The sequence below is a fragment of the Marmota flaviventris genome, chromosome 4 (genome assembly GCF_047511675.1).
Source record: "Marmota flaviventris isolate mMarFla1 chromosome 4, mMarFla1.hap1, whole genome shotgun sequence".
NCBI classification, from domain to species: Eukaryota; Metazoa; Chordata; class Mammalia; order Rodentia; family Sciuridae; genus Marmota; species Marmota flaviventris.
In genome coordinates this window covers 51,544,919-51,571,793 of record NC_092501.1, presented here as the reverse complement: position 1 = coordinate 51,571,793, position 26,875 = coordinate 51,544,919, and the positions used below count along the sequence as shown (strand labels likewise).

General features: G+C 37.3%; 1 protein-coding gene across 3 annotated transcripts in view; it reads right to left on the bottom strand.

Moving 5' to 3' along the window:
- The window catches only part of Ascc1 (activating signal cointegrator 1 complex subunit 1), a 95,559-nt gene that overhangs the window by 67,060 nt on the left and 1,624 nt on the right, over positions 1-26,875 (bottom strand). For all 3 annotated transcript variants that reach the window (XM_027931217.3, XM_027931216.2, XM_071611182.1), the window contains exons 2-5: positions 26,279-26,423; positions 24,259-24,358; positions 20,429-20,526; positions 17,565-17,743 (exon numbers count right to left, since the gene is read on the bottom strand). In XM_027931217.3, coding sequence (XP_027787018.1) covers positions 17,565-17,743; positions 20,429-20,526; positions 24,259-24,358; positions 26,279-26,390 — 489 coding nt within the window. In that variant the 5' untranslated portion in view covers positions 26,391-26,423. The remainder of the gene's footprint in view (positions 1-17,564; positions 17,744-20,428; positions 20,527-24,258; positions 24,359-26,278; positions 26,424-26,875) is intronic.

The following is a 26,875-nucleotide window of genomic DNA, read 5'->3' as shown; positions in this document are numbered from 1 at the left end:
TGGGAATGAACTAAGATTGGGGCCAACTTTGTAAACTCCTGATTTCTAAAGTATACACGCATAAATACATGCACATGTAAGTGTGTGTATGCACATAAAAATATGTACATTTTTTGTACATATACATACATATATTTCCTAGATCTATCCACTGAAAGAACTAAAAGACAGCCTCAGTATATTCATATTCTGGTCTCCGGTACCACTTCCTACTAAAAGGAACCTGGGGTTCATGGAGAAGTGGATGACTCCAGGGCTGCAGCAGGGAAAGATAAGCCTAGAACACCTTGTTACACCAGAAAAGTATGAAAATGCCAGGAAAAAAAACAACAAAAGCATGTTGCCAACAAAGGAACCAGCTTTAAGCGGCCCCCACTGGTTAAATAAGGAACAGTGTGAGCACTACGATAATTAGCAAATGCAATAATTTCATAAGCTATTTGAAAGTAGAAATATGTAATTCTGCATCATTAACCGATAAGATAGATAACAGATAAGAAGAGAGGGTTATTATTAAGGCAGAATACTGAATGCCAAGTGATAAACAGAAAAAACACTGGCTGGGTATGGGAGCACTTACCTATAATAATCCCAACTATTCTAGAGCCTGAGGCAGGAGGATCTCAAGTTTGAGATCAGCCTTGACAACTTAGTGAGACCCTGTCTCAAAACATTAAAAAGGCTGGTAATGTATCTCAGTAGTTACAGTGCTTCTGGGTTCAATCTCCAGTGCTTCAAGAGGAAAAAAGAGAGAAAGAAAGAAGAACAGAACAGGAAAAGAAAACGAAAAAATATTGGAGTTGGAAAATCGTAACTTTGCAGACATATAGCAAAAAAGGCAGGAATCATTACAGAGTGCTAAACCTAAGGGGAAATTTTATTGAGTAAAATATTTGCCTAGTCTTAAAATGTCTCCCCACAAATTGCTTATGTGCTGAAAGGAAAATTAGTGGTAACTATACATGATGAAATTAGTCAATCCTTTCACTAGATGGGGTCAAAATTATCATCACCAATAAAGTGCGTCATATACCAGGAGAAGGAGATTTCTTCACTTACGCAGTACTCACGCAGACATTCCCAACCTAAGTCTACTCATGAGGAAATATCAGAAAAACCCAAAAATAGAAAGACAAAATAAATGTTTCAGATTCAAGGAAACTAATGATGAGTAAACACAAAACATAATCCTAGACTGGATCCTGTAGTGGAGGGGGGATGCTACAAAGGACATGACTGGATCAATTGACAAAATTAGAATGTGAACGGTAAAACTATCAGTGTTAAGTTTATTGAGAACTTTACAGTTACTAAATTAAAAGATTCCTATTCTTGAGAAGTATATATTGAAGTATTTAGGGATAAAGGGCCATGACATATGTAACTCACTCTAGAGTAGTTCAGAAAGAAAGAAAGCGATGGCCCTCCAAAGCCATATGCTCTTCTCACCCAACTTTCATACAAATGCACAAATCATTTTCTAAACCGAGCCCTGTAATCACAGGCATTGGGAGGCTGTTGCAGGAGGATCACAAGTTCAAGGCTACCTGGGCAATTTAGTGAGACCCTGTATCAAAATTAAAATATTTTTTTAAAAGAGCTGCAGATGTAGCTCAACAGTAGACCACCGAGGGTTCAATCAAAAACAAAGTTTTACAAGGCATTTTTTCAGATATACATTTGAGTGATAAAACAAAACTAAGGATGTGTGTGATGTCGGAAAAGTCAGGACATGAATATCCTTCAAGGCAAGAAGACAGGCAAGATGAGGAAGTATGGAGTAACAGTCAGGTTACTTCTCCCAGCCTGCCTGCTAGTTATAAATGCATCCATTTGTTTCTGCATAGTCTTTTCTTCTTTTTCTTGTGGTGCTAGGTATTGAATCCGGGGCTCCACACATCTAGGCAAGCACTCTTCCACTGAGCTACATCTCCACCCTTTTTTATTTTGATACAGTCCTACTAAGTTGCTGAAGGTGGCCTCAAATGTGTGAAAACCTGCCTTAGACTCCCAAGTAGTTGAGACCCCACCCAGCTTATCTGGTATAGTCTTCTGATGTGTGTTATTTTAAAAACACAAATAAACCTCTAAGTGCAAATGTAAGAGAAAAGACAATTTGTTTTCAAGTTTGAATCTCTAGAGCCACTGTTTCTTTGCTCAGAATATATCATATTCCTGCCACAAGCCTGTTCAGTGAAATAAAGACCAATATCAATTCTTTACTCCAGGGGCTTAATTACACTGGGCCCTGCTCCAAGTTCACCATTATTTGAAGCTGGAACTATTTTGCTCCATTAGGTTGGCCACCCAGGCTGGCGCCTGAAAATTCTAATGGTATTGACCTTGTATCCAGTAGAAAGAAGTCAAGAATGAAGTAACAGGAATTTCCTAGGGCAGTTTTGTCAAGATGAAAATAAATATGCTTCTTTATGGCTAAGTCATAACATCTCCAAGCCTCAGTTTCTTTATTTGCTATATGAGGTCTTATCTAAGGGTGGGGAAGAGAAAGAAAGAAAGCTTTTGCGTCTGAAAACTACCTCCACAGAAAACTTGCATGCAGGCCTAAGTCAGACAGAGTTCAGAGCTCAAGGTCATGTCTTGACTCAGCAGTCCCAGGTATAATCAAACTGCAGCTTATGATTTACCACTAGCAATCATCACATCATCACACAGGCCCTTCACTGATTTTTCATTCAATCCAGCACTCTGGGACCCACTGAGGCAGAACTGCAGGCAATGTAGTTCTAAAAATGTCAAGCCTAAGGGGAAAGTCAATAAATAGTAGTATGGATCAGCCCACCATGGAGCATTCGCTCTGCTTCCTTAAAGTTCAACCACCCTTTTCACACAGACAGGAACATAGTGTAGGTGCATCTGCCAGGGCTGTCAGCAAGCAGAAGGGAAGTCTTTCTTCAGACTTGGACCATAAGGTCATGCTCCATTAACATGATTGTTAAGAAAAGAACTTCTAAGAATCTGATCCAAATGTGTAGCACCCATACTGTAAATAATTTATAGCACTTTGCTTTTGATGGTACATGAGAATTGCCAAAAACAAAAAAGAAATAATAATCTTCAAGTTATATACACATACATCATCTTTTAGGAATCCCCAGTATAACAAAGGTTTGTGCCTTGACCTGAAATATAGTCTTAGGTTTTAATTCCAACTCTTGTTACAAAGTAGCCATAATTAGGCAAGTCATTTCACTTTTCTAGGACTCAGTTTCCTCCTCCATAAAATAAGGGAGATAGCCTATTGAACTTCTAAGTCAAAGGTCCAATAAATTTTTAAAAATCATCCTACAAAAATCCATAAGTAAGTCTTGCTAACAAAATAGGAATTTTGAAGGATTCACCAATCCAGTTCCTGATATTCTAAGCAAGGAAAAAAAGGAATCAGACAGTATACACCTGTAATTCCAGCAACTCAGGAAGCTAAGGCAAGAAGGTATCAAGTTCCAGACTAGCCTCAGAAACTTAGTGGGACCCTCAGCAACTTAGCAAGACCCTGTGTCAAAATAAAAAATGAAAAGGGCTAGGGGTGTAGCTCAGTGGTAGAGCACCCCAGGTTCAATCTGAAGAAAAGAGGAGGAGGAGGAAAAAGAAATAAAGAAGAGGAAGAAAAGAGGGTGGATGAGAGGAAGAAGAGGAAAAAGAGGAAATAAACCATGGAGAATCTTCATGGTTTTGCTCACTGTATTTTCTATTGCTCATTATATTTTCTTTTCCTTATTATTTCAATGCCAAATTCCATAAAACCACTCTGGGAAAGGGATATAAACCTCATTCACATCTGAAAGTTACTTAAATAAAGCAAGTGAGTTACTTAAATAATAAGAGTGGTGAATAGAGCATTTGGTTTTGCAACCAAACAAGTCTATATTCAAGTTCCAATTCTGCCACCTATCAGCAGTGTGACCTGAGGTGAGTTACTGAGCTACTCTGAAACTCAATTTCATCCTCTATAAAGTAGATTCTATTTCCATATCAGCTTTGTTCTGAGAATTAAATGAAAAATACGTGAAGTCTCCGGCACACAGCAGTATGGAATAAATACAGGTTTACTCCTCTTCTTGCTTTTTAAATTACTATGCAACACTAAACAAGTACTATCTTCTCTCTCTTTTTAAGCAACTCTGGGAGCTCAACTGGGCTCTGCTGAGTCATTTGCATTATTCTTTAAGAATGAGAAGGAAAGATGACTTTGATTTGAGAGTCACTATGTGTTACTAATGAAATACTTTGTTAATTTGTATAAAGCTTCAGAAGAGTTTTGATTCTTCTGGCTTAAAAATTCTATCATTCAAACATAGTTACAAGAAAGCAGAGAGTTTTTTAACAACAAAGAACAAATATTCAAGTATCATCTTTTGTAATGACCAGAAAAAAGAACTTCCTCATGCATTTTCCAAATCTTCACCCATCACAGAGGTGTAAAGAGCACCTCTTTTCACTAGGATGTACCCATTTACCTTCCTTAAGCACAATAAAGATTTAAGCCTACTTTTTCAAGCCTCAACAAACTGTTTGAAAGCCATAGTTAACAATGTACCTACCAACCTACATTTATTCCCAAATACAGACACTGATCACTGTAAATTTTGTGATAGATACAATCAACAACCTAATTCAAGGTAGATTCTCGGGTGCCTCCCCCCACCCAACCCAGGACTAGGGATCAAACCCAGGGCCCTATGGATGCTAGGTGAGAGACACCCCTGGTGCCTCAGCTGCTACTTGATGCCATGTTTTCCCTCATCTCCCTGCTATAATCCATGGGATTATTACAAGTTCTTTGTAGTATAACAAATATTATAATGAGTATAATACCACCTAACGCTTATTCGGCACTAACTATGTGTTGTGCTCTAAACATCTTAAACTTATTAACTAATTCACTCTTCCTGCTAACACTATAAGTACTACTAACTTCCCTACTGTAGAGAAAGCCTCTAAAATAACTATGGGATATATCCCCTCCTGAATATACGGCATACCCTGCTTTCTTTCAATAGGCTCCTAACTGGTACCAGCCTCTGGTATCCGCTCCTTTACCCTTAACACATCCTCCACACTGACCTCACAATTATTTTTCTACAATGCTAAATTTGCCATATTAGTCCCTGCTTAAAATCTTTACAAGTTCCTCACCATCTCTATAAGACCTTCACAACCTGAAGGCCATCTACCTTTCCACTCTTAACTCCCACCTCCTCCCTAGCTATCCACTTTTCACTCTTAACAAACTCCTCACCCTCCCTCAACACCTCATAAGCGCCAAAATGCTCATCACTACCCTCTGCTGACCTGGCACAAACTCCTACCTTTCCTTCAAGACCCCAAGCAGGTGTCACCTCCCTTAGCAAGCCTGTTCCAACGCTACACAGACTCTCCTCTGGATGCCAATGCACTCACCTCCAATAGTACTCACCTCACAATACTGTAAACTATTCTTGGAAAGTCTATTTCCCCAACTAAAACTATGGGAATCTTAAAGGCAGAGTCCACTGTTTGTACATAATATGTATGTACTAAATAATATGCAAGCATTAAATTGTCTACCTAGCAAATGGCATGCATTTAATAAAGTATACAAATGAATTAAAAAACAAAAACTTGCTCATAACTACGATCTCATCCAAATGGCAAATACATAAATCTTATAAACATCTCCTTTTCTTTTCCTTTCTTTCTTTTTTTTTGGGGGGGTACTGGGGATTTGGGGATTGAACTCAGGGGCACTCAACCACTGAGCTAAATTCCCAACCCTATTTTTTTTCATCTATTTTTTAATATATATGTATATATTTTTAGGTGTAGATGGACACAACACAATGCCTTTATTTTTATTTGGTGCTGAGGATCGAACCCGCCCGTGCTAGGCGAGCGCTCTACCGCTGAGCCACAATCCCAGCCCCCCTATTTTTTATTTTATTTAGAAACAGGGTCTCACTGAATTGTTCAGCACCTTGCCATTGCTGAGGCTGGCTTTGAACTCGTGATCCTCCTGCTTCAGCCTCCAAAGTTGCTGGGATTACAGGCATTAGCTACCACTTCTGGGTCCTTTTCTTAATTTTCTACCCAACATCAGAACTCAGAAGTCTCAAGTTTTCTTACAACCAAAGACAATTATATCATCTTCATTCTAAATTAGTTCATAAGATACCTACAAATCCTGCAATTCCCTTTGTGTATGAAGACTCTCAAATTATACATTAAGTATTTATATAGAATTTTCTTCTTCAGTGAACAGTCCTAACCAGGAAAAAATAATCCCATCTGGAGGAGTTGAGGTGGAACCCAGACCTATTAGCCATTTCTGCCAGTGTTAGCCTTCACACTACAATGTGAGCAGAATTATATAGTCTTTGGAGCTATAACCTATTCTGGTTCTCTAGCAGCCTGAGAAGTCCCCTGTTGCTTCAGACAGATCTATAAGCCTTCGGAATGCTCCACCACACACAGTTTTGAATTACTGTTTTTCATTACTGATGCGCTCTCTGCTGGACCCTGCTGTGAGATAAAGTGGAATTATAGCAGCATTACTAGCTATAGGATGATTGAGAGAGATACAGGGCTATAATATACTTCTTGAACCTGCAGACAGTGAGACATCTTTGAATCTTAATGTGACAGTGGAAAGCATGAAAAAATAAGATGCCGTTTATCTGCAGATCACAAAGATGAAAAACACTTTACCAATGTCTGTGAGCAGCTAAATCCCACATTAAATACTCGGGCTTCAGGAAGCGAAGCACAGGGATCACAGTGATAATGTCTGTAGTCAAGTAACATTTCTTATATAACTGATGAGCACAAAGGAAGGTAATTTTAGGAAATGATTTTAGAAAAGGTAAATTCAGTTTCCTGGGGTGTCAAGGGTAAGGTCAAGGACAAGCATGTTACAAAGACAGAAAAGAGGCCAGCTACTTGAAAGGAAGAAAAGGAGAAGTTCAAGGAAGGGTGACAGAAAGATAGGATGAGACCTGAGTAGAAAAGCTGTCTACTATAACAAAAATGTGACCTTCACAACAATATTACACAATGAACACTTACAGCTGCGCTAGGCAGAATTCTCAGAATGACCCCCCAAAACTCTGCTGTGATAATTTACTCCCTCTAATTCTGGGTGGAATCTGTGAATGTGACATCAATCCTATGATTAGGTTATATGGTTCACCTGACCTTAAAGGAGGACGATTATCCCCATGAGTCTGATCTATAGATACATCAACTCTTTAAAAAGCCGAGTCTTTGGTTGGTGGCAAAGACTTGAGACACACACAAGTAAGGTCCTAATAGAAGCCAGGATGGCCATGTGTCAAGGAAACAGGGTCTTCAGATCCATAGGCACAAAGGTAGATGAGGTGGCATACCCCATAATCCCAGCAACTTGGGAGGCTGAGGCAGGAAGATTGCAAGTTCAAGGCCAGCCTCAATAACTTAGCAAGGATCTAAACAACTTAGCAAGACTTTGACTCAAAATGAAATATAAAAAGTGTTGGGAGGGGACTGAGGTTGTGGCTCAGAGAAAAAGTGCTCACCTAGCATGCATGAAGCACTGGGTTTAATCCTCAGCACCATATAAAAAAATAAAATAAAGGTATTGTGTCCACCCACACCTAAAAAATAAATATTTTTTTTAAAAAGTGTTGGGGATGTGGCTCAGTGGTAAAGTACCCCTGGGTTCAATCTCCAATACCCCCCCAAAAAAAATTTTTTTAAATCTACAGCTACAAGGACCTAAATTCTGCCAAAACCCTGAATGAACCTAAAAGTAATTCTCCAAAACTTCCAGGTAATACACTAAGCTGCCCAACCTTGAATTCAGCTTTGTGAGACCCTAAGCAGAGACCTCAGTCCAACCCATTGAGTCTTTTGAACAGAACTATAGAATACAGAACTAAGAGATGATAAATGGGTATTATTTTAAGGCTGAGATAATTGTGGTAATTTATATGCAGTAATGGAAAACTCAAAGGGTAGGGTATAAATGTAAACAATAAACTGGCATTTCAACATAAGAACCTTTCACCCCAGAGATTCCCACAAGTATTTGACATATTTGATATGAGCTATAAAGGAGAATAAATTCACCTTCTCAAAAAGAGAGAAAAGGATATCTGAGGAAATAATAGCTGAAAATTACCCAAACCTGAAATGGCATCAGTGAGACAGCAGATTCGAAAGCTCCAGGCCCTCATTCCTCCGCAGAAACACCCAAAAAAATGGCACACACACCAAATTAGCTTTGTGAGACTAGAGACTAGTTAAGATGCTGCCACAACCAAACACACACCTGTCTAAGAAAAAGTCGCACCTGAAAATGGTAGGGAATTCTGGGACATTTCCACTCACCCTCACCCCACCTTGTTCCACTAATGAGAAGCTGCCTCACTTCCACCCTCAGGATAAAAGCAAAAGAGTAGAAACTGCCCAACATTTTGAATCATTTAGGGTATGCCTGAGGACTGGTTTCTATTTCAGCAGACTCGGAGGGCTAATGGGACTCCAGGGCAGAGCAATGGGAATGATGGCAAGGTAAGAGAGCTGCAAACCGGTGGGCACCTGAGGGAAAAAGATCATGAGCAGAGGAATGCAATAGAACAGAGGTTCCAAGAAGCAGGGGAAAGACTCAATGAAATCAAGACATTTAAAAGCAGCTACATGCTAGGCGTGGTGGCACACGCCTATAATCCCAGCAGCTAGGGAGGCTGAGGCAGGAGAATTGCAAGTTCAAAGTCAGCCTCAGCAACTTAGCGAGGCCCTAAACAACTTGGAGAGACCCTGTCTCAAAATGAAGGAGCTGGGGATGTGGCTCAGTGGTTAAGCCCCCTAAAGTTCAATCCCCAGTACCAAAAATATATAAATAAAATAAAATAAGTAATAATACAAGCATCCACATAACACAGGAATTTGAGCAAAAGTAGGCACAAAAAGACCCAGGGAAGATGCAAATTCAGGAAAGATTTGAGAGACAAATCTGAGATAATTTAAGCACCAAAATAATTTTAAAAAGCAATAAATTATAAGTATTTGAAAAAAAGAAAAACCCGTTAAATAACACCAATAATAAATATAAAAATTTTAAAGTAAGGGAAGCCAGGTGTGGTGGTGGACACCTGTAATCCCAGCAATTTGGGAGACTGAGACAGGAGGACTGCCATGTTTGAACCAGTTCCACAACTCAGCAACACCCCATCTCTAAATAAACTAACAAAAAGTACGGGGGGTATAGCTTAGTGGTAGGGCTCCCCTATGTACAATACCCAGTACCAAAAAGTGGGGGGGAGCGGAAGAGGATGAGCAGAGAAGGGCCTGGGGAATATGGCTCAATGGTGCAAGCCTGGCATGTTGAAGGTCCTGGGTTCAATCCCCAGCACTGTAAAAATATAAATAAATAAGGGGAAAGGAAGGTCACCTCCTTACCGAATAGTACAGAAAGCTGAGTACTAAATATGGAGTAGAACTCTAGAGTAAGACAATAATCATTTTACAATGAAGATGGATGAGGCAAGAATCATCTTTGGATGCTAAACCCAAGAGGAGATGTTGATCAAGATAAAGATATCTGCATGGCCTTGAGCATCTCCCTACTGACTGCTTGTTAGTTGCAAAGACAGAAGTAAAACATAGTTATTATACTTAGAAGAAACTGGGCAACATCTTCGCTCAGTGTAACATCACCTATGAAATCAGACAGATGGTTATCATTCTATGTCCCTAAAATATGATAGCCTGAGGACACAATGCCATCTATATAGAACTCTACTAAGAACAAATAAATTTAAGCTAAACATGAGAAAGCATAAAATAAACACAAAATTTAGGGGAAAAAAGTTGAAGGGGACTGTATTCTTTGAAACTGTTAATTGCATAAAATTCACCAAGACTATGAAAATGTTCCTAGTATAAGAAGATAATAAGATGCCAGGCACAGTGGTACACATCTGTAATCCCAGTGACTGGGGAGGCTGAAGCAGGAAGACCCCAAGTTCTAGGCCAGTCTCAGCAACTTATCAAGGTTCTATCTTAAAATAAAAAGGGGATTGGGATGTAACTAAGTGGTAGAGTATCTCTGGATTCAATCCCCAGTTTTACACACACACACACACACAGATTAAAGAGATTCAAAACTACACACAGGCTAGGAGTGTATCTCAGTGGTAGAGAACTTACCTATCCTGTATGAGAACCTGGGTTTAACCCTAGCACTGCAGAAACACATACAAAAACACTACATGCATTGGCTGACCTGACTCTGGATCTTATACTAGATGGGAGAAATGCTATAAAAGACAGTATTAGATCACAATGGCATTAGCACATATGGGTATTCCTTATACTATCTTTTTACAACTTTCTATAAATTTGAAATTTGTTCCAATAAGGGGTGGGGGAGAAAGGCAGATAGATTATACACAGAAAACAAAGAATTACTACAAATTTATTAACAGAAACTAGGATAAACAATAAAAAAAACCCTCAATTCATAACTAGGCATGGTGGCACATGCCTATAATCCCAGCTACTTAGGAAACTGAGGTAGGAGGATCACAAGTTCAAAGAAAAACTACGTAATATAGAGAGACCATGTCTTAAAATAAAAAATAAAAAGGCCTAGGGATATAGCTCAGTGCCTAAGCACCCCTGGGTTCAATCCCCAGACCATGAAAAAAAAAAATAGGAAGAGAGAGAAAGATGGTAGATTTAAACCTACCCATAGCTAGAACTACATTAAATGTAAATGGCTTAATCACTCCAGCTAAAAGGCAGAGATTCTGGAGGCTAAGTTTTTTGTTTGTTTGTTTTTGTGGTGCTGGGGATTGAACCCAGGGCCTTGTGCATATGAGGCAAGCACTCTATCAACTGAGCTATATAACCAACCAAGGCTAAGATTTTAAAACAAAGAAACATATCCAAAACCAATATGATGTCATCTATAAGAAGGTTTTTGCATATAAAGTTACAAATATGTTAAAATAAAATGGATGGAAATATATATATATATTGCAACTTAGCAAGGCCCTAAGAAACTCAACAAGACTTTCTCTAAATTAAATTATATATAATATGTAGATACTGATCAAATGAAATCTGCAATAGCTATATTAACATCAGAAAAAAGTAGACTTCAGAACAATGCAGAGATAAAGAAAAAATTCATAATTCTAAAAGCATCATTTCATCAAGAGAACATGAAAAAATCAATAGACTGAAAAGAAGTAGGTGAATTCACAATTATTATCAGAAACTAGCTAGAAATTTTAACATTTTCTCTCTCATAAATTAATAAGCAAATAGAAAAGAAATATAGTTACAGAAGACACAATGATAAAGGATTATAGGATATTATATGGACCGTAGTTTTGTTTTGCTTTGTTTTGGTTTAGCTTTTTTGATTTTTGCAGTACTGGGAATCAAACCCAGGGCCTTACACATGCTAGGCAAGCACTCTACTGCTGAATTAGGTTATGAGGATGGAGCCCTCTGATGGGCTAGAGCTCCCTTCCTCTCCAATAGTCCCTCTGTCCCACCTTATGAAGATGTCCATCTGCAAGCCAGAAACCAAACTGGCTGGCATCTCATCTTGGACTTTCCAGCCTGCAATATTGTGAGGAATAAATTTGTTGTTTAAGCCACCCAGTCTGTAGGATTACTGTTAAAGCATTCCAGAATGAGTACGACAAACACCTGACTCAGAAACATCAGAATACACATCTTTTTCAAGGTATAGAACATTTACCAAGACAGATCATATTCTGGACCAGAAAATGGGTCTAAATGCATTTGTAAGACTATAGAAAAATAAACCGAATGCTAGCTAACTAGGAGAATTAGATTAGAAATCAAAAATTAATATGAAAAGCTCCAATTGTTTCTAAGGTAACACATAGATCAAAAAAGGATCACAAAACTAGAAATATTAGAAAATATTTGTAACCACATGAAAATACAATATATCCAAATTTGGAGGATAAGAGGTAACATGCAGAGAGAAAAAAAAAAAAGCTTTAAATGCTTACACTAGGAAGAAATGTTTCATATTAATGATTTAAGTTTCTTCATTAAGAAGAAAAAAAGACCAAATTAAGACAAAGCTAAGCAGAAGAAATACAGTAATAAAGATAAAAGCAGAAATAAATGAAATAGAAAAGAAACAGAGAAAAAATAAACCAAAACCAGGTTTTTCAAAAGGACCAATATAGTTGATAAACATCTAAACAGACAAAACTGGAATACTAGCCAGGCCTGGTGATACAAACCTGTAGTTCCAGCGGCTCGGGAGACTAAGGCAGGAAGATCACGAGTTCAAAGCCAGCCTTAGCAACTTAGCAAGGCCCTAAGCAACTCAACAAGACTCTTTCTAAATTAAATATATTTTTTAAAAAAGAGGTGGGGATGTGGCTCAGTGGTTAAATGCCCCTGGGTTCAATCCCTAGTCCTCAAAAAAAAATAAAAAGAATTGGAATAAGAAAGGATAAAATTACCAATATCAACAATGAAAAAAGGGATATCACTACAGAGTTTGTAGACATTAAAGGACAAAAAAGAACAACTTTATTCCAGTAAGTCTCAAAATCTTAAACAAATGGAAAGACACAAACTACCAGAGCACATTCAAGAAACAGATAACTGGGCTGGCTCAATGGTAGAGCACTACCTTGCATGTGTATGGCACTGGGTTCAATCCTCAACACCACATAAAGATAAATAAGTAAAATAAAGGTATTGTGTGCATCTAAAACTGAAAGTATTAAATAAATAAATGTTATTAAAAAAAAAAAAAAGAAACAGATAACTAATAGGGGAGCATGGCTCACTGGTAGAGCCCTTGCCTAGCATACACAATGCTATAGGTTCAATTCCCAGGACTGCTTAAAAAAAAAAAAAAAAAATAACTAGAACCGTACAAAACCAATTAAAGAAGTTAGATTCGCAATTTAAAACTTTCTTGTAAACCAGGCATGGTGGCGCATGCCTGTAATCCCAGCAGCTCAGGAGGCTGAGGCAGGAGGATCAAGAGTTCAAAGCCAGCCTAAATAAAAGTGAAGCACTAAGCAACTCAGTGAGACCCTGTCTCTAAATAAAATGAAAAAAAAAAAAAAAATAGGGCTGGGGATGTTGCTCAATGGTTGAATACCCCTAAATTCAATCCCCCTATACTCCCACACACACACACACAAAAAAAAAAAACTTTCTTGCAAAACTCCCAAATTTTGTTTGCTTCACTGATGAATTCTATCAAACATTTTAAAAAGAAATAGTATCTATACAAACTCTCTAATAAAATACAAGGCACCGTTCCCAATTCATTTTACTCATCTGATTTTGAATCAGTCAGTCAGTATTATCTTGTTATCAAAACCACAGGAATGGACAAAGGATGGTTGACAGGTACCAGGGTGCAAATGAACAGGAGAAATAACTTCTAATATTCTACATAACAGTGTTATAACTATGGTTGACAATTTTTAACTGAATATTTCAAAATAAGTAGTAGAAAGGATTCTGAAGGTTTCCAAAACAAAGATGTAATACATGTAAGAAATGACAGACTGACAGTTAGATGATTTAACTATTATATACTGTGCACCACACATTGAACTTTATACTACACACTATGAATATGTTCAATTATTATCAATGAAAAATAAAAATGTTTTTGCCAAGCATGGTGGCACACATCTGTAATCCCAGCAACTCAGGAAACTGAAGCAGGAGGAGCACAAGTTCAAGGTCAGCCTTGGCAACTTAGATACCTTGTCTCAAATAATCCAATCAATAAATGGGCCAATGACCTGAACAGATACTTCTCAGAAGAGGATATACAATCAATCCACAAATTTAGGAAAAAATGTTCATCATTTTTGTTCATTATTCTCTAGCAATTAGAGAAATTCAAATCAAAACTACTCTAAGATTTCACCTCACTCCTGTCAGAATGGCAGCTATTATGAAGACAAACAACAATAAGTGTTGGCGAGGATGTGGGGGAAAAAGGTACACTCATACAGTGCTGGTGAGACTGTAAATTGGTGCAGCCAATATGGAAAGCAGTATGGAGATTCCTTAGAAAACTGGTAATGGAACCACCATTTGACCCAGCTACCCCTCTCCTAGGTCTACACCCAAAGGACTTAAAAACAGCATACTACAGGAACAAAGTTGGAGAACTTACACTATTAAGACCAGAAGACTTACTATAAAGCTAGAGTAACAAGACTGTATAGTATTAGTATAAAATAAATACATGAATAAAGTCCAGAAATAGGCCCACAAAAACAAAGTCATTTGATTTCTGACAAATAAACCAAAGTTATCAAAGGTGAAATTAGAGTTGTTTCAAGAAATGGCGCTGGAACAAATAGACACATAAGCAAAAAAGTGAAACTCAAACTTACTCTTCACCATACATGAAAATTAACTCAAAAGGAATCAAAAGCCTAAATATAAAAGTTAAAACATAGGTTTGTCATGTTTAGATTTAAGAAAAAACCTTGACAACTTTGTGATAAAGGTGTTTTGTTTTTGTTTTTTTAATTGTAGTTAGATACAATACCTTTATTTCACTTATTTATTTTATGTGGTGCTGAGGATCAAACCCAGGGTATTGCACATGCAAGATGAATGCTCTACTGCTGAGCCATAACCTCAGCCCATGATAAAAGTTTTTTAGACACATAAAAAGCATAAACAATTTTAAAAAATGGACTCCATCAAAATTAAAATTTTCTGTTTTTAGCTAGCAGTGGTGATGCATACCTGCAATCCCAGGTACTTGGGAGACTAAGGTAGCAAGACCACTTGAGCCGGTGAGTTTGAGGCCAGACTGGGCAGCAAAACAAGACCCCATCTCCTGCCTTCCCCTCCAAAAAGAGTTGTTACCCTTTTCCCCTGTCTTAAGTAAGGGAATAAAGAGAACTTCCCTATTTTAAAGATGATAAAACTCCATCGGAGATGTCAGGTGAGATTCAGAGGAACCAAAACAGACCAAATGCAACATGGGAAACAATTGCTACTTTTGTGAACAACTCCATATGTTCTTCAAAGCTTCTAGAAGGAAACTCACCTAAATTGGAGGTCTAAGTTTAAAGTAGTACTAGAAAATGCCTACAGGCTTTTATAACTATCTGCTGTCATTCTATTATCACTAAAATCCCTTCCATATAATGTAGATAATGGTCCCTTATTTCCTCTTTTATGCTGTGCTTATTTCTTCCTGTTATCAGTACCTGATGTAAAAGCAAAAAGCAGGCCATGCCAGTATGCAGTCTTCCTAAAAGCAGGAAGGAAGTACTTCAGACTGATTAAGGCATGACATTTATGGATAATCTCATTCAGGCCAAATTAAAGTAATCTTTCCAATATTTGTTCTGTGTCAGCCCATGCCAGCAGCCAAAAAAATGAGAAAATAAAAGTGAGCATACACTTAATACAAAGAGAAAAAAAAGACTAATTTATTTCAATTCAATTGTCTCATAATGAGGTATCTGTAACGTTCCAAAGAATATTCAACTGGTGAGTATTTACAAGATAAAATAATTTCAAAACTTTCAAGCCTCTGTCCACCAAAAAATAATAGCAGCCTATATGACACTTCAATGTTCCTGATCTACCCAACCTTCCATTACCACCAAGAATGAAATCATCTCTTGGGTTTTTTTTGTTTGTTTGTTTGTTTTTGGTACCAGGTATTGAACCCAGGGACACTTAACCACTAAACCACATTCTCAGACCTCTTTTATTTTTTATTTAAAGGCAGGGTCTTGCTGAGTTGCTTAGGTCCTCACTAAATTGCTGAGGCTCACTTTGAACTTGAAATCTGTCTCAGCCTCCAGAATTGCTGGGATTACAAGTGTGCACCACCATGCCCAGCCGAAATCATCTTGCTTTGAAAAATGATGTTCTGATGATTCACTTTTTATAACATCCACATTTCTCTACATATTTGAGCATTTGACTTATAGCTATGGCCTTGTTTTAGCACCTGAATGCCACATTAGTCACTTAAAAATGGGTCATACAAACCAGGCACGGGGTAATGCCTGTAATCCCAGCAATTCACAAAGCTGAGGCAAGAGGATCACAAGTTCAAGGTCAGCTTCACAATTTAGCAAAACTATCTCAAAAACGAAAAATAAAAGGACCAGGGATGAAGTTCAGTGGTAAAGTGCCTGTAAGTTCAATCCTCAAGGTAAAAACCTTGTAAGAATGGTAATACCAAGTATTAACAAAAGTAGGAAAAAGAAACTCAAAACTCTAATTTGAAGTATAAGGTTCTATAAAATTTCCTGAAGATAATTTATATGTATACATAAAAAAAATCTCAAACACACATACTCTTTCTGTAGAATTTAAGTAAGTACGTAGATCATAATGTATGGAGATTACTCATTATAGCAATTATTTATAATAATAAGAAAATAGAAATTAACATAATAGAAACATAAAATAAAGGTTAAACAGTTACATATCTGTATAATGAAACCAAAAAAAAAAAATCAAGCCATCTGAGCCAGGCATGGAGGCACACATCTGTAGTCCCAGACTTGGGAAGTTGAGGTGAATCACCTGAATTTACAACTTTAAGCTTGAGCAACATATTGAAACCCCAACTCAAAATATAAAATCAATTCATCTGAATAACTGAAAAATCAGATGATGATGATGATGATGATGATGATTTTAATTATCACTGAAATAATTTCCTTCCTAGTCTCCAAAAAGAAAGCAAAATATTAAGGTTTTTGTTCAATGATAAAATAATGTTCATGATATAATACTATGTTTCAAAAATGCAGAACATAAAATCATGTATAAGCCAACTTTTATCTTTTAAATATGAGTGTACAAACACACTGATACATATACATATATTTGAAAAAAATATGCCACAATACCATCTCTTAGAGGTAGGTTACAGATAATTTTTTATTAGTATTTTCTATAATAAGCTATATTATTTCCATACTTTCTTTTTAATTGATGAACTTTTATTTTTTCATTTAGATGGGGTCTGTGTTACCCAAAACCTGAACTCAGATTCTCCAGCTTGCCAGCCTCCCAAGTAGCTGGAACTATAGGCACATACCACCATGCCCATCTTAACTTCATTTTTTAAATCAACTAAAACTATATTCAAAAGGAATTTTAAAACTTGTTTTTAAATCTGGATTATCTGTTATTATTATCCTGGTCATAAGCACTTCACTGTTTACATATTCATGACAATTTTTTTCTCTTCAGAAGTGAGAACTGAACCCAGGGGCAGTCTACCACTGAGTCACATCGCCAGCCATTTTCATTTGTTTGTTCTAAGTCTGAGATGGGGTTTCACTAAATTGTTGAGGCTGGCCTCAAAATTCTGACCCTTCTGCCTCAGCCTCCCAAGTAGCTTGAGATTATAGGCATGTGCCACTTGCTCCCCAGCTCCCAGAAATAGTTACTTTTCATGGTGAGAGAAGTTTGTATCTTTCTGCTTATTTCAATTATGAACCATTTTTATATTTTTTTATATTGACTTTTTCTTTTAGCTTTTTGTTTTGCTTACTGCTTACCATGGAACACTTTTCCAGCACTTCTTCCTGGAACTTCAGGAATCCTTCTTGAACTTCAGTTTCATTGAGGAAAAAGGCAAGAAAGTGAGTGAAGGGCTGTTTTCTTCTAAAAGTGTCTAAAAGAACATCAATCCGAGTTCGGGCTGAAATTACACCATTTCGATGCTGGCCAGTGATCACTGCAAGCAAAGAAAAGTGAAAACACTTGAAGGCCACCAGCTTGGGATAGAGATCATCTCTAGGGAACTAAAAAGGTTCTGAATGTGCATATACATCTGAACAGGGACAGGGCCAAAGCCAAGAAAACTACTAATAAATTCAATCTGAGCAGAATGAAGTTTAAAAATAGAGTATATTGAAGAGTCATGGTGGTACACACCTATAATCCCAGCTACTCAGGAGGCTGAAGCAGAAGGATCACAAGTTTGAGGACAGCCTGTGCAACTCAGAGAGACCCAATCTTAAAATTAAAAAGGGAGATGGGAATCTAGTTCAGTGGTAAAATATTTGTTTAGTATGCATGAGGCCATGGGGTCTTTCCCAGTATCAAAAAAAAAAATGGGCTGGGGATGTGGCTCAAGCGGTAGCGCACTCGCCTGGCATGTGTGCGGCCTGGGTTCGATCCTCAGCACCGCATACAAACAAAGATGTTGTGTCTGCCAAAAACTAAAAAATAAATATTAAAATTCTCAAAAAAAAAAAGGGGGGTGGGGGGTGGCTGGAGTGGTGGCTCAGTGGTAGAGCTGAGCTCACCTAGTACATGCAAGGCCCTGGGTTCAATCCTCAGCACCACATAAAAACAAATGAATAAAATAAAAGTATTGTGTCCAACTACAACTAAAGAATAAATATTAAGGGGCTGGGGATGTGGCTCAAGCGGTAGCGCGCTCGCCTGGCATGCGTGCGGCCCGGGTTCGATCCTCAGCACCACATACAAACAAAGATGTTGTGCCTGCCGAAAACTAAATAAATAAATAAATAAATAAATATTTAAAAAAAAAAAGAATAAATATTAAAAAAAAAAAAAGAGGTATCTTTAAGACCAACAAATGAAGTAGAAAAATGAGTTCAATACCTACAAAGCAAACCTTAAACATTGCTAATAGGCAAATAAAATAGTATAGCTGATATGGGAAAGTTTGACAGTTCCTTTAAAAAATTAAACACAGAATTACCATATGACCCAGCAATTCCCCTCCTGGGAACACCTACCATAAGTAAAAATAGATGTTCAATCAGGCACAATAGTGCACACCTGTAATTTCACTGTATCAGGAGGCTGAGACAGGAGGATTGCAAGTTAGAGGCCAGTTTGGCAATTTAGCAAGACCCCGTTTAAAAAAACAAAAATTTTTTTAAAGGGCTGGAAATAGAGCTCAGTGGTAGATCATTCCTGGGATTCAGTCCCCAGTACCAAAAAAAGAAAAAAAATTCTTTTTTTTTAACTTAGGCTTTAGAGAAAAAGTTAAGTTTTTATACTTACAATTCTAATAAAACAAGTATTTATTTTAATAAAAGTCCTTCCAAGATATTAAAAGTTCTTATACTAGAGTCTGTTTACTATACCAAAGGACCAGCAAAAACTCTGTCCTGTACTACTCAATATGAGAACCCACATACAACAAGCTAAATTAAATAGAAGTAAATAAATTAAAAATTTGGTTTCTCAGTCACTTCAGCCATATTTCAAGTACTCATAGTCACATGCCAAGGGCTCCTGTTTGTACAGTGTAGATATAGAACATTCTGGTCATCGAAGAAAATTCTTCTGAACAACATTACTCTAAAAGCAACTGCTAGTTATCTGTCAAGATAATTATTCTTACACAGCACAAAATGAAAAGAATATTCGTAATTTTTTTCTGCCAAAATGTAATAAATCTCTTGAGTGTTTATGAAAAATGGATTACTAGTAGCTAGGTATGGGGGCATGTACCTACAGTCCCAGCACTGGGGAGACTGGCTGAGCCAGGGGCATCACCAGAGCACAGGGAGTTGAGACTAGCCTGGGCAACACAGCAAGACCCCATCTCAAAAAAAAAAGAAAGAAAATAGATTATTGGAGGCTACTGTCCTTTTTGATTCTGAAAAAAACCCTGTCATTTTAGAATGAGTTTTTTAATATGTTGTCTCTACAGTGCCTCTCAAAGCCACTGAAAACAAAAGTTTGGGCCTTTAATTCACAATAACACTGAGTACAGACATTTTATGGCTTGATTTACATCAATGAACTGTTTTTGCTCATCTGAGCGATATTTGAAACAGATTATGTTATTTTCATCATTATTCTTATGATTTCCTTCCTAGTTTACAAAACAAGATTAAAAACCTTTATAGAGAACACATATTAAAAGGGTTGAACTGGGCCGGGGTTGTAGCTCAGTGGTGTAGTGCGTTTGCCTCTCATGTTTGAGGCACTGAATTCGATCCTCAGCACCACATTAAAAATAAGGAAATACAAGAATGGTATTATGTCCATCTACAACTAATATATTTTTTTTAAAAAAGGGTTGAACTTTGTTTCATATTCTCTTATCTCACTGGTTTTTCTGTAGGTCTAACTTGAAACAATTCACAAATTCCATTTCAAGTTACCAAAGCATAAAAGAAATCTAATGCACAAGGACATCTAGAAGCTTCAGTTTATCAGCACATGGTCGAGTATAAAGTCAAGGCCCTGGTATTAAATCTGAAGGAGGATGTCTATATCTCTTCTCATTTGGAAGATTGATACTGATCTATCATAAAAAGGCCAATTGCTACTGGATCCTAGAGAATAAAGTCCCTGAACACCTCAGTTCAATTACATTACTCCATTCAGGTGCAAAAGTGATTACAAACGTAACACACATACTGAGCCTTACCTATTTCTCCCTCTTGTCCAGGTTTAGGGATGCTAATAGAAGTTTTGGTCTCCATTTCTATTTTCTTCCTAGTGTCCCCTCTCTTTCCAACTATATGCCTGTAATTAAAAAAAAAAATTTAACAGAGTCAAATTAAGTCAAAATGTTCCAAAATAAGCAATCCTAGCTGTTTTAAACTGTGTGACCAAAGATACTCTTAAAGGAAAATCCTTCAGAAAAAGCTCTATTTTTTATTATAATTTTGATTATGATTTTTTATTATGAGTCATCTAGCTTCGTAGAACATGCTACATTACACTCACTGGCAAAATGATGCTATCGCTAATACAAGGTATAGGTACAATAACCATGCCCAACCCTTGTTTGCTGAAAATTAGATTCAAAATCTGGGTCTGCGGCACAATGAAAAGAACTCTGGCATAGTCTCAAAGGGCACTTTCAGCGTTCAACAGGTCTACAATTTGAGGGAGTAGAATCTTGTCCATTTTGGAGAACAAATTAACCATATTATGAGTTTGTCCTAAGGGAATTATCCTTTATTTATTAAATAAGGGTAATAAGCTTAGCAAAAAACAAGGTTCACCATTCAGGATAGATTCAAAAGCACAAAGAGTAAACACATGACCCTCAAGCTAAATTCATCATATAGACATGTTTTATTTAGGACATTTCATATAAAATATACATATTTGCAAGTTCTTGAGAAAAACTAGAAGATCTGACAACTCATGGCAACAATAGCCAATTCTCGAACACCCCCCTAAACAGGAGACACAAGCTATCATAATCCCCACCATTCCCTATGATCTTTCTTTTACCCCACCTCTATCACTTACTGATTCATTTACTTACTTGTCTAGCCTCTTTATATAAATAAGCCTGACAATCCAGGGTTATCTTCTGGAGCCCATAGTAATCAGATGTGTCAAAGTGAATGAGACCATGGATCTCAGGAGAGAAGTTTCAGAATCTATGAAGTACTAAGAGACCATTCCCCAGGACCATAACATTAAGGTAAAGAGCTCCCTGTTAACAACTTATTTCAACTTCTAAGATTTCATATGATTTCATTATACAACCAATACTATGGGTGACTTATATCCTGGTAGTAGCGGGTGTTGAACCTGGGGCCTCATACATGCTAGGCCACAACATTTTCTCATTAGTTTTTACATAGGATAACCAAGTCTAATTATTTCCATTAAGATCTACTCTGTTTTTTAATTTTTTCATTTGTTCTTTTTAGGTTTACATGACAATGTAAATGTATTTTGACGTATCATACATACATGGAATATAACTTCCCATTCTTGGTACTCGACGTGGAGATTCACTGGTCATGTATTCATATATGAACACAAGAAAGTTATACCCAATTCATTTTTCTTCCTTCCTATTCCCATCCCTTCCCTACTCTGGTTTTTTTATTTTTTGTTTTTGTTTTATTTTTTTGTTTTTTTTTCCAAATAAGACATTAGGTTGTGGATGTAGCTCAGTGGGGAGCTCATCTAGCATGTACAAGGCCCTGGGTTCAATCCCCAGCATCACATACACACACAAAAAAAAAAAACAATGAAGAAGTTTAAAAAGAGGATTGAAATTTCTTTAAACAAGCTCCTGTTTGTTGATATGTGGCTAGCAGACAAGCCTATTATAAACTGTAGTTAGCTCAAACTGTCAATAATAGTTTAGACTTCACTACCTTAAAAAAGGAAGTAGTTGAAGTCAGAGGCTTTAGAGGGCTGGGTTTGTGGCTCAGTGGTAGAGCGCTCACCTAGCACGTGTGAGGCACTGGGTTCTATCTCTCAGCACTACCTTAAAAAAATAAATAAATAAGCTGGGCAGAGTGGCGCCTGTGATCCCAATGGCTCAGGAAGCTGAGACGGGTGAATCATGAGTTCAAAACCAGCCTCAGCAACAAGGCACTAAGCAACTCAGTGAGACCCTTTCTCTAAATAAAATACAAAATAGGGCTGGGGATGTGGCTCAATGGTTGAGTGCCCCTGAGTTTAATCCCCAGTAACCCTCGCCAAAAAAACAAAAAAAAAAGGATTTAGCAGAGCCAACATCTGATCTAATAGGCAAGTCATCTAGAATATAATGAGGACTTAGAATATATGGATTCAAAAGATCAAGTTAGAATCAGATTTCTAAGGAATTTTTATACATCTTAGAGGTAGGACACATATACATTAAGACACATGACACTGATTTTGTCAGGAAACTCAGTTACAATTTTGTAAAATCATGTTTCTTAGGGAAAAATGTTAGCATAGCCTGAAAAGAAAGGGAGGAGTCAGGGTTAGCTTTGGTTTCCTATTGGCCACATTCCAGAATTTAATCCTAAATAGGTATTTCAAAATGCTCTCAAGGTTGATGAAAATGAAACTATGCTGGTTGGCAATTAAGTGTATGAGTCCACATTTGTAGATCTCCTCCCAGAATAGATCTACTTCATTTGGTATAACACAGAAAACACAATAATAACTTATGTATGTCCTAGACCAGTTTATGTTCAAAGGTATAAGACTAAAAGTTAGCCACGAGTTGACAATATTCTTTTTTTTTAGACAGATACATTTTTAATACCTTTATTGTATTTATTCATTTTTATGTGGTACGGAGGATCAAACGCAGTGCCTCACACATGCTAGGCAAGTGCTCTACCACTGAGCCATAACTGCAGCCCAAGTTGACAATATTCTATTAGTGGTTAATATGGAACAGAATATGGGCAAACATGCATGCAAGCAAGCACAGACTGCAGTGATCACAAACTTCCAAGCAATTTATAAAGATGATCCTGGGGCGGCAGGTGCAGCTCTGTGGTAGAGTGCTTGCCTGGCATTCACAAAGCCCTGTGTTCAAGATTATCTGCACTACAAAAAGGAAAAAAAGAAGGGGCTGGCGATATATAGCTCAGTTGGTAGAGTGCTTGCCTCGCATGCACAAGGCCCTGGGTTCAATCCCCAGCACAAAAAAAAACAAGGAAAAAAAGAAAACCCTGGAAAAAGCATAGCAGTCGTTTCATTAGGAGTTAATTGTTCAGACATGTTCTTTCCCTCAAGAAGCTTCCCACCTAATGAAGGAGACATCACATAGCACACAAATAAATACAAACACAGATTGTGATAATGCCATAAAGGAAAAGTAGAATTGTTATGAAAACAGTAGAGAAATCAATGTGGATGACAGGGATGACTTCTCTAAGGAAGGAGAATATAACTGGGTGAGAAAAAGGAAAGTTTCTAAGGCAAAAGAAACAGCATATTCAAAAGTTCTAAGGTAGAAAGGAGAACTGAAGAAAACCAGATGGGTATAAGCCAAAGACAGGAAAAGAGTGGTATGAACTAAGACTAAAAAAATAAGAGTCTCTTAAGTCATGCTCAAGATTTTGGCCACTACTCTAATTCCATCTTCAATGGCAAACCACTGATGGATTTTAAGCAGAGGTGGTAAAATGATCCTGTCTTTTAAAAATGATCATTCAACCCTCAATGTGAAAAACTGACTTGGAAGAGTAAGAACCAATGTGTAAAAACCAAAAATGGGTTATTTTAAGAAATCCACAGGAAAGGCAGAAAGGGTAGCAATGAGGACAATGATAAGTGGTAAATTCAAAGGATATTTAAGAGGTAAAATCAACAGGAAGTGGCAATATACATGGTAGATAAGATTAATCTATAATCAGGCCTTTGACGTTTTAGGACATAAAATACTATTTTATCATTAAGCAAACATGGTTTTAAGTGTGGAAGATGAGAGTCAGCTTCCTGCTGAGTTTCCTGGAAATGCCACCCTGTGATCAGCTAGGGACTTCATTCACTCACTTGTAGAGCAGGCTGGGAGCACTCACGGTAGACCGGAATCCTTGCGGGGTCTGCTCCACCTCATAGGCATCACAGGGCTCATCAGCATACTCCATTGCATCTACAGAGAAACCACAACAACTCTTCAGAAATGCTGTTGCTGCTTCTCCCCAGCTGTCAATCGCTCTCAGGATTTTAAAAACACAAAGCACAGGCATTAAGAATATCCCAACACATTACATCACAGAACACTGCTCTGATGGTCTTCCTGACCTGCTCTTATAAGAAATAAAAATGTTTTTTAATAAATGACTATTTTATATCTGTCAGTCTTGGAACCTTATACATATACCAGTATTTAACCATTTTCTCTTAAAAAGCTAAGACACAAGGGCTGGGAATATAGCTAAATGGTACAGTGCTTGCCTAGCATGTGCAAGGCCCTAGGTTTGATTTCCAGTACCACAAAAAAAAAAAAAAATAAGAAACAAAGAAAAAGAAAGCTCAGACACAATAATCAATTTTTGTACTATTTTTTATAATTCACATAAGATTCACTCTTTAAAGTATACAATTTAGTTGAGCACAGTGGCACACGCCTATAATCCCAGCTACTTGGGAGACTGAGGTCTCACAAGTTTGAGATCACCCTTGGCAACTTAAAACGACCCTGGCTCAAAATAAAATTAAAATGGCTGAGGATGTAGCTCAATGGTAGGGCACTTGACTAGCATACCTGAGTTCAATTACCAGAACTGCAAAATAAATACACAATTCAGTGACTTTTAGTATTAAGACACACACTACTTCAGTGAATGAGACACTGGGAGAACTTACTCCATTCAGCCCAGACACAGGGAAAAGAGGAGGGATAAAGGAAATGAGGGCCTCAAGGATGACAAGAGACAATGGAGAGGATGAGAGAGCATACTGACCCTGAGACTTAGGGTCCAATGGAAAGGCTCATAACCCAAAAGGGAAAAGTCACAAAGCACTTGCAAAGGCCCTGTTTATGCATTAAATCCAAGCCCAAGGTAAACACCCTGAAAATATTTATAACCCATCTAAACCATTTATTTCTTAAAACTACCTATATTAAAATAAAGTTAGTTGTAACTTTGGAATGGCCAATCTGTTGCTACAAAAAAGAAAAATAATAAAATATTAACAGCTAACATTATTGGTCACTGGACTAATCCTTTATGTATGTTCCTTTATTTTGATAATATGGATTACTTCACAGAAAAAGGAATCTAATTTTGTCACAGAATATTAGTGATTAATATTTTCTATAATTATCCTTTGTAACATTTAAGTCTCTGTACAAAGATTAAATATGACTTATGAACTACAACAAGAATGCCTCATGGGCTGGGGTTGTGGCTCAGCGGTGGAGCGCTCGCCTAGCACGTGCAAGGCCCTGGGTTCGATCCTCAGTACCACATAAAAATAAAATAAGAAAATAAATATTAAAATATAAAAATAAATAAAAAATAAATATTTAAAAAAAGAATGCCTCGAACAAACTCTTGAATCCATGCAAATGGAACTATGAGAAGCCAAATGTCTCCAATTCTAGTACTAATACAGAAATACAGCGAAACAAAACTAAGGATTGCTCCTACAATGGGCTTGGGTTGTGGCTCAGGGGTGGAGCACTCGCCTAGCTCATGCAAGGCCCTTGGTTCGATCCTCAGCACCACATTAAAAAAAAAAAAAAAAAAAAAAATTGAAGGTATTGTGTCCAACTACAGATTATTAAAAAAAAAAAAAGAATTGCTCCCACAAGAGAGAAGGCATTTTTTTTCCTTTTTCCTTTTTTTTTTTTTTTGGTGTGTGTATGTGTGCGTGCATGTGTATGGTAGGAACACCAGTTGAACTTAACCATAGCAAGCCCACAAGAAACCTTTGTTCCTGAACTTATTTTTTGTGGTGCTGGGGATGGAACTCAGGGCTTCACACATGTAGGCAAGCTCTCTACCACTGAGCAACATCCACAGCTCAATACATTTTACTTCTAACCTGATTTAAGAATAACTACCTTGATAGAAATCTTCGTCATCTTCCTCATGTTGGTAAGTCTTCTCTTGGATAGGGTTCTTCCTGTAATTTCGTCCATCAATTGTTATAAGCTGTGGGCGCAGAACTTCCATGACACCTTCTCCAAATAATATTCTATCGAAATCCTGAAAAATAAATTACCATCTTATCTTTTTTTTAGAAATAAAAATCCTATCTCTATCTAATGGATCATTATATAGGCTTAAAAGGATATAATTGGGCATTAGTTCACAATACATCCTAAGCAAAAGAAATACTGATTTCCATTTGATTTCTCCAACAAAAAGTCAATTGTATTTTCCACACTATTTCATTTCATTCATGTCTCATTCTAGACAGCAAGGTGATGTGTGTACTCTCACCCCAAAAAAGTTATTAAAAGACCTTTAAATACACCCTGCTCATGACTTTGATTGATTTTTGAGATAGGGCCTCACTAAGTTGCCCTGGCCGGCCTAGAACTTGCAATCCTCCAACCTCTATCTCCTGAGTTCATGGGATTACAGGTATGCATCACCATAACCAGCTGTGCCCATGACTTTGAAAGAGAGACAGAGGTCTCTTCATTACTTTAAGT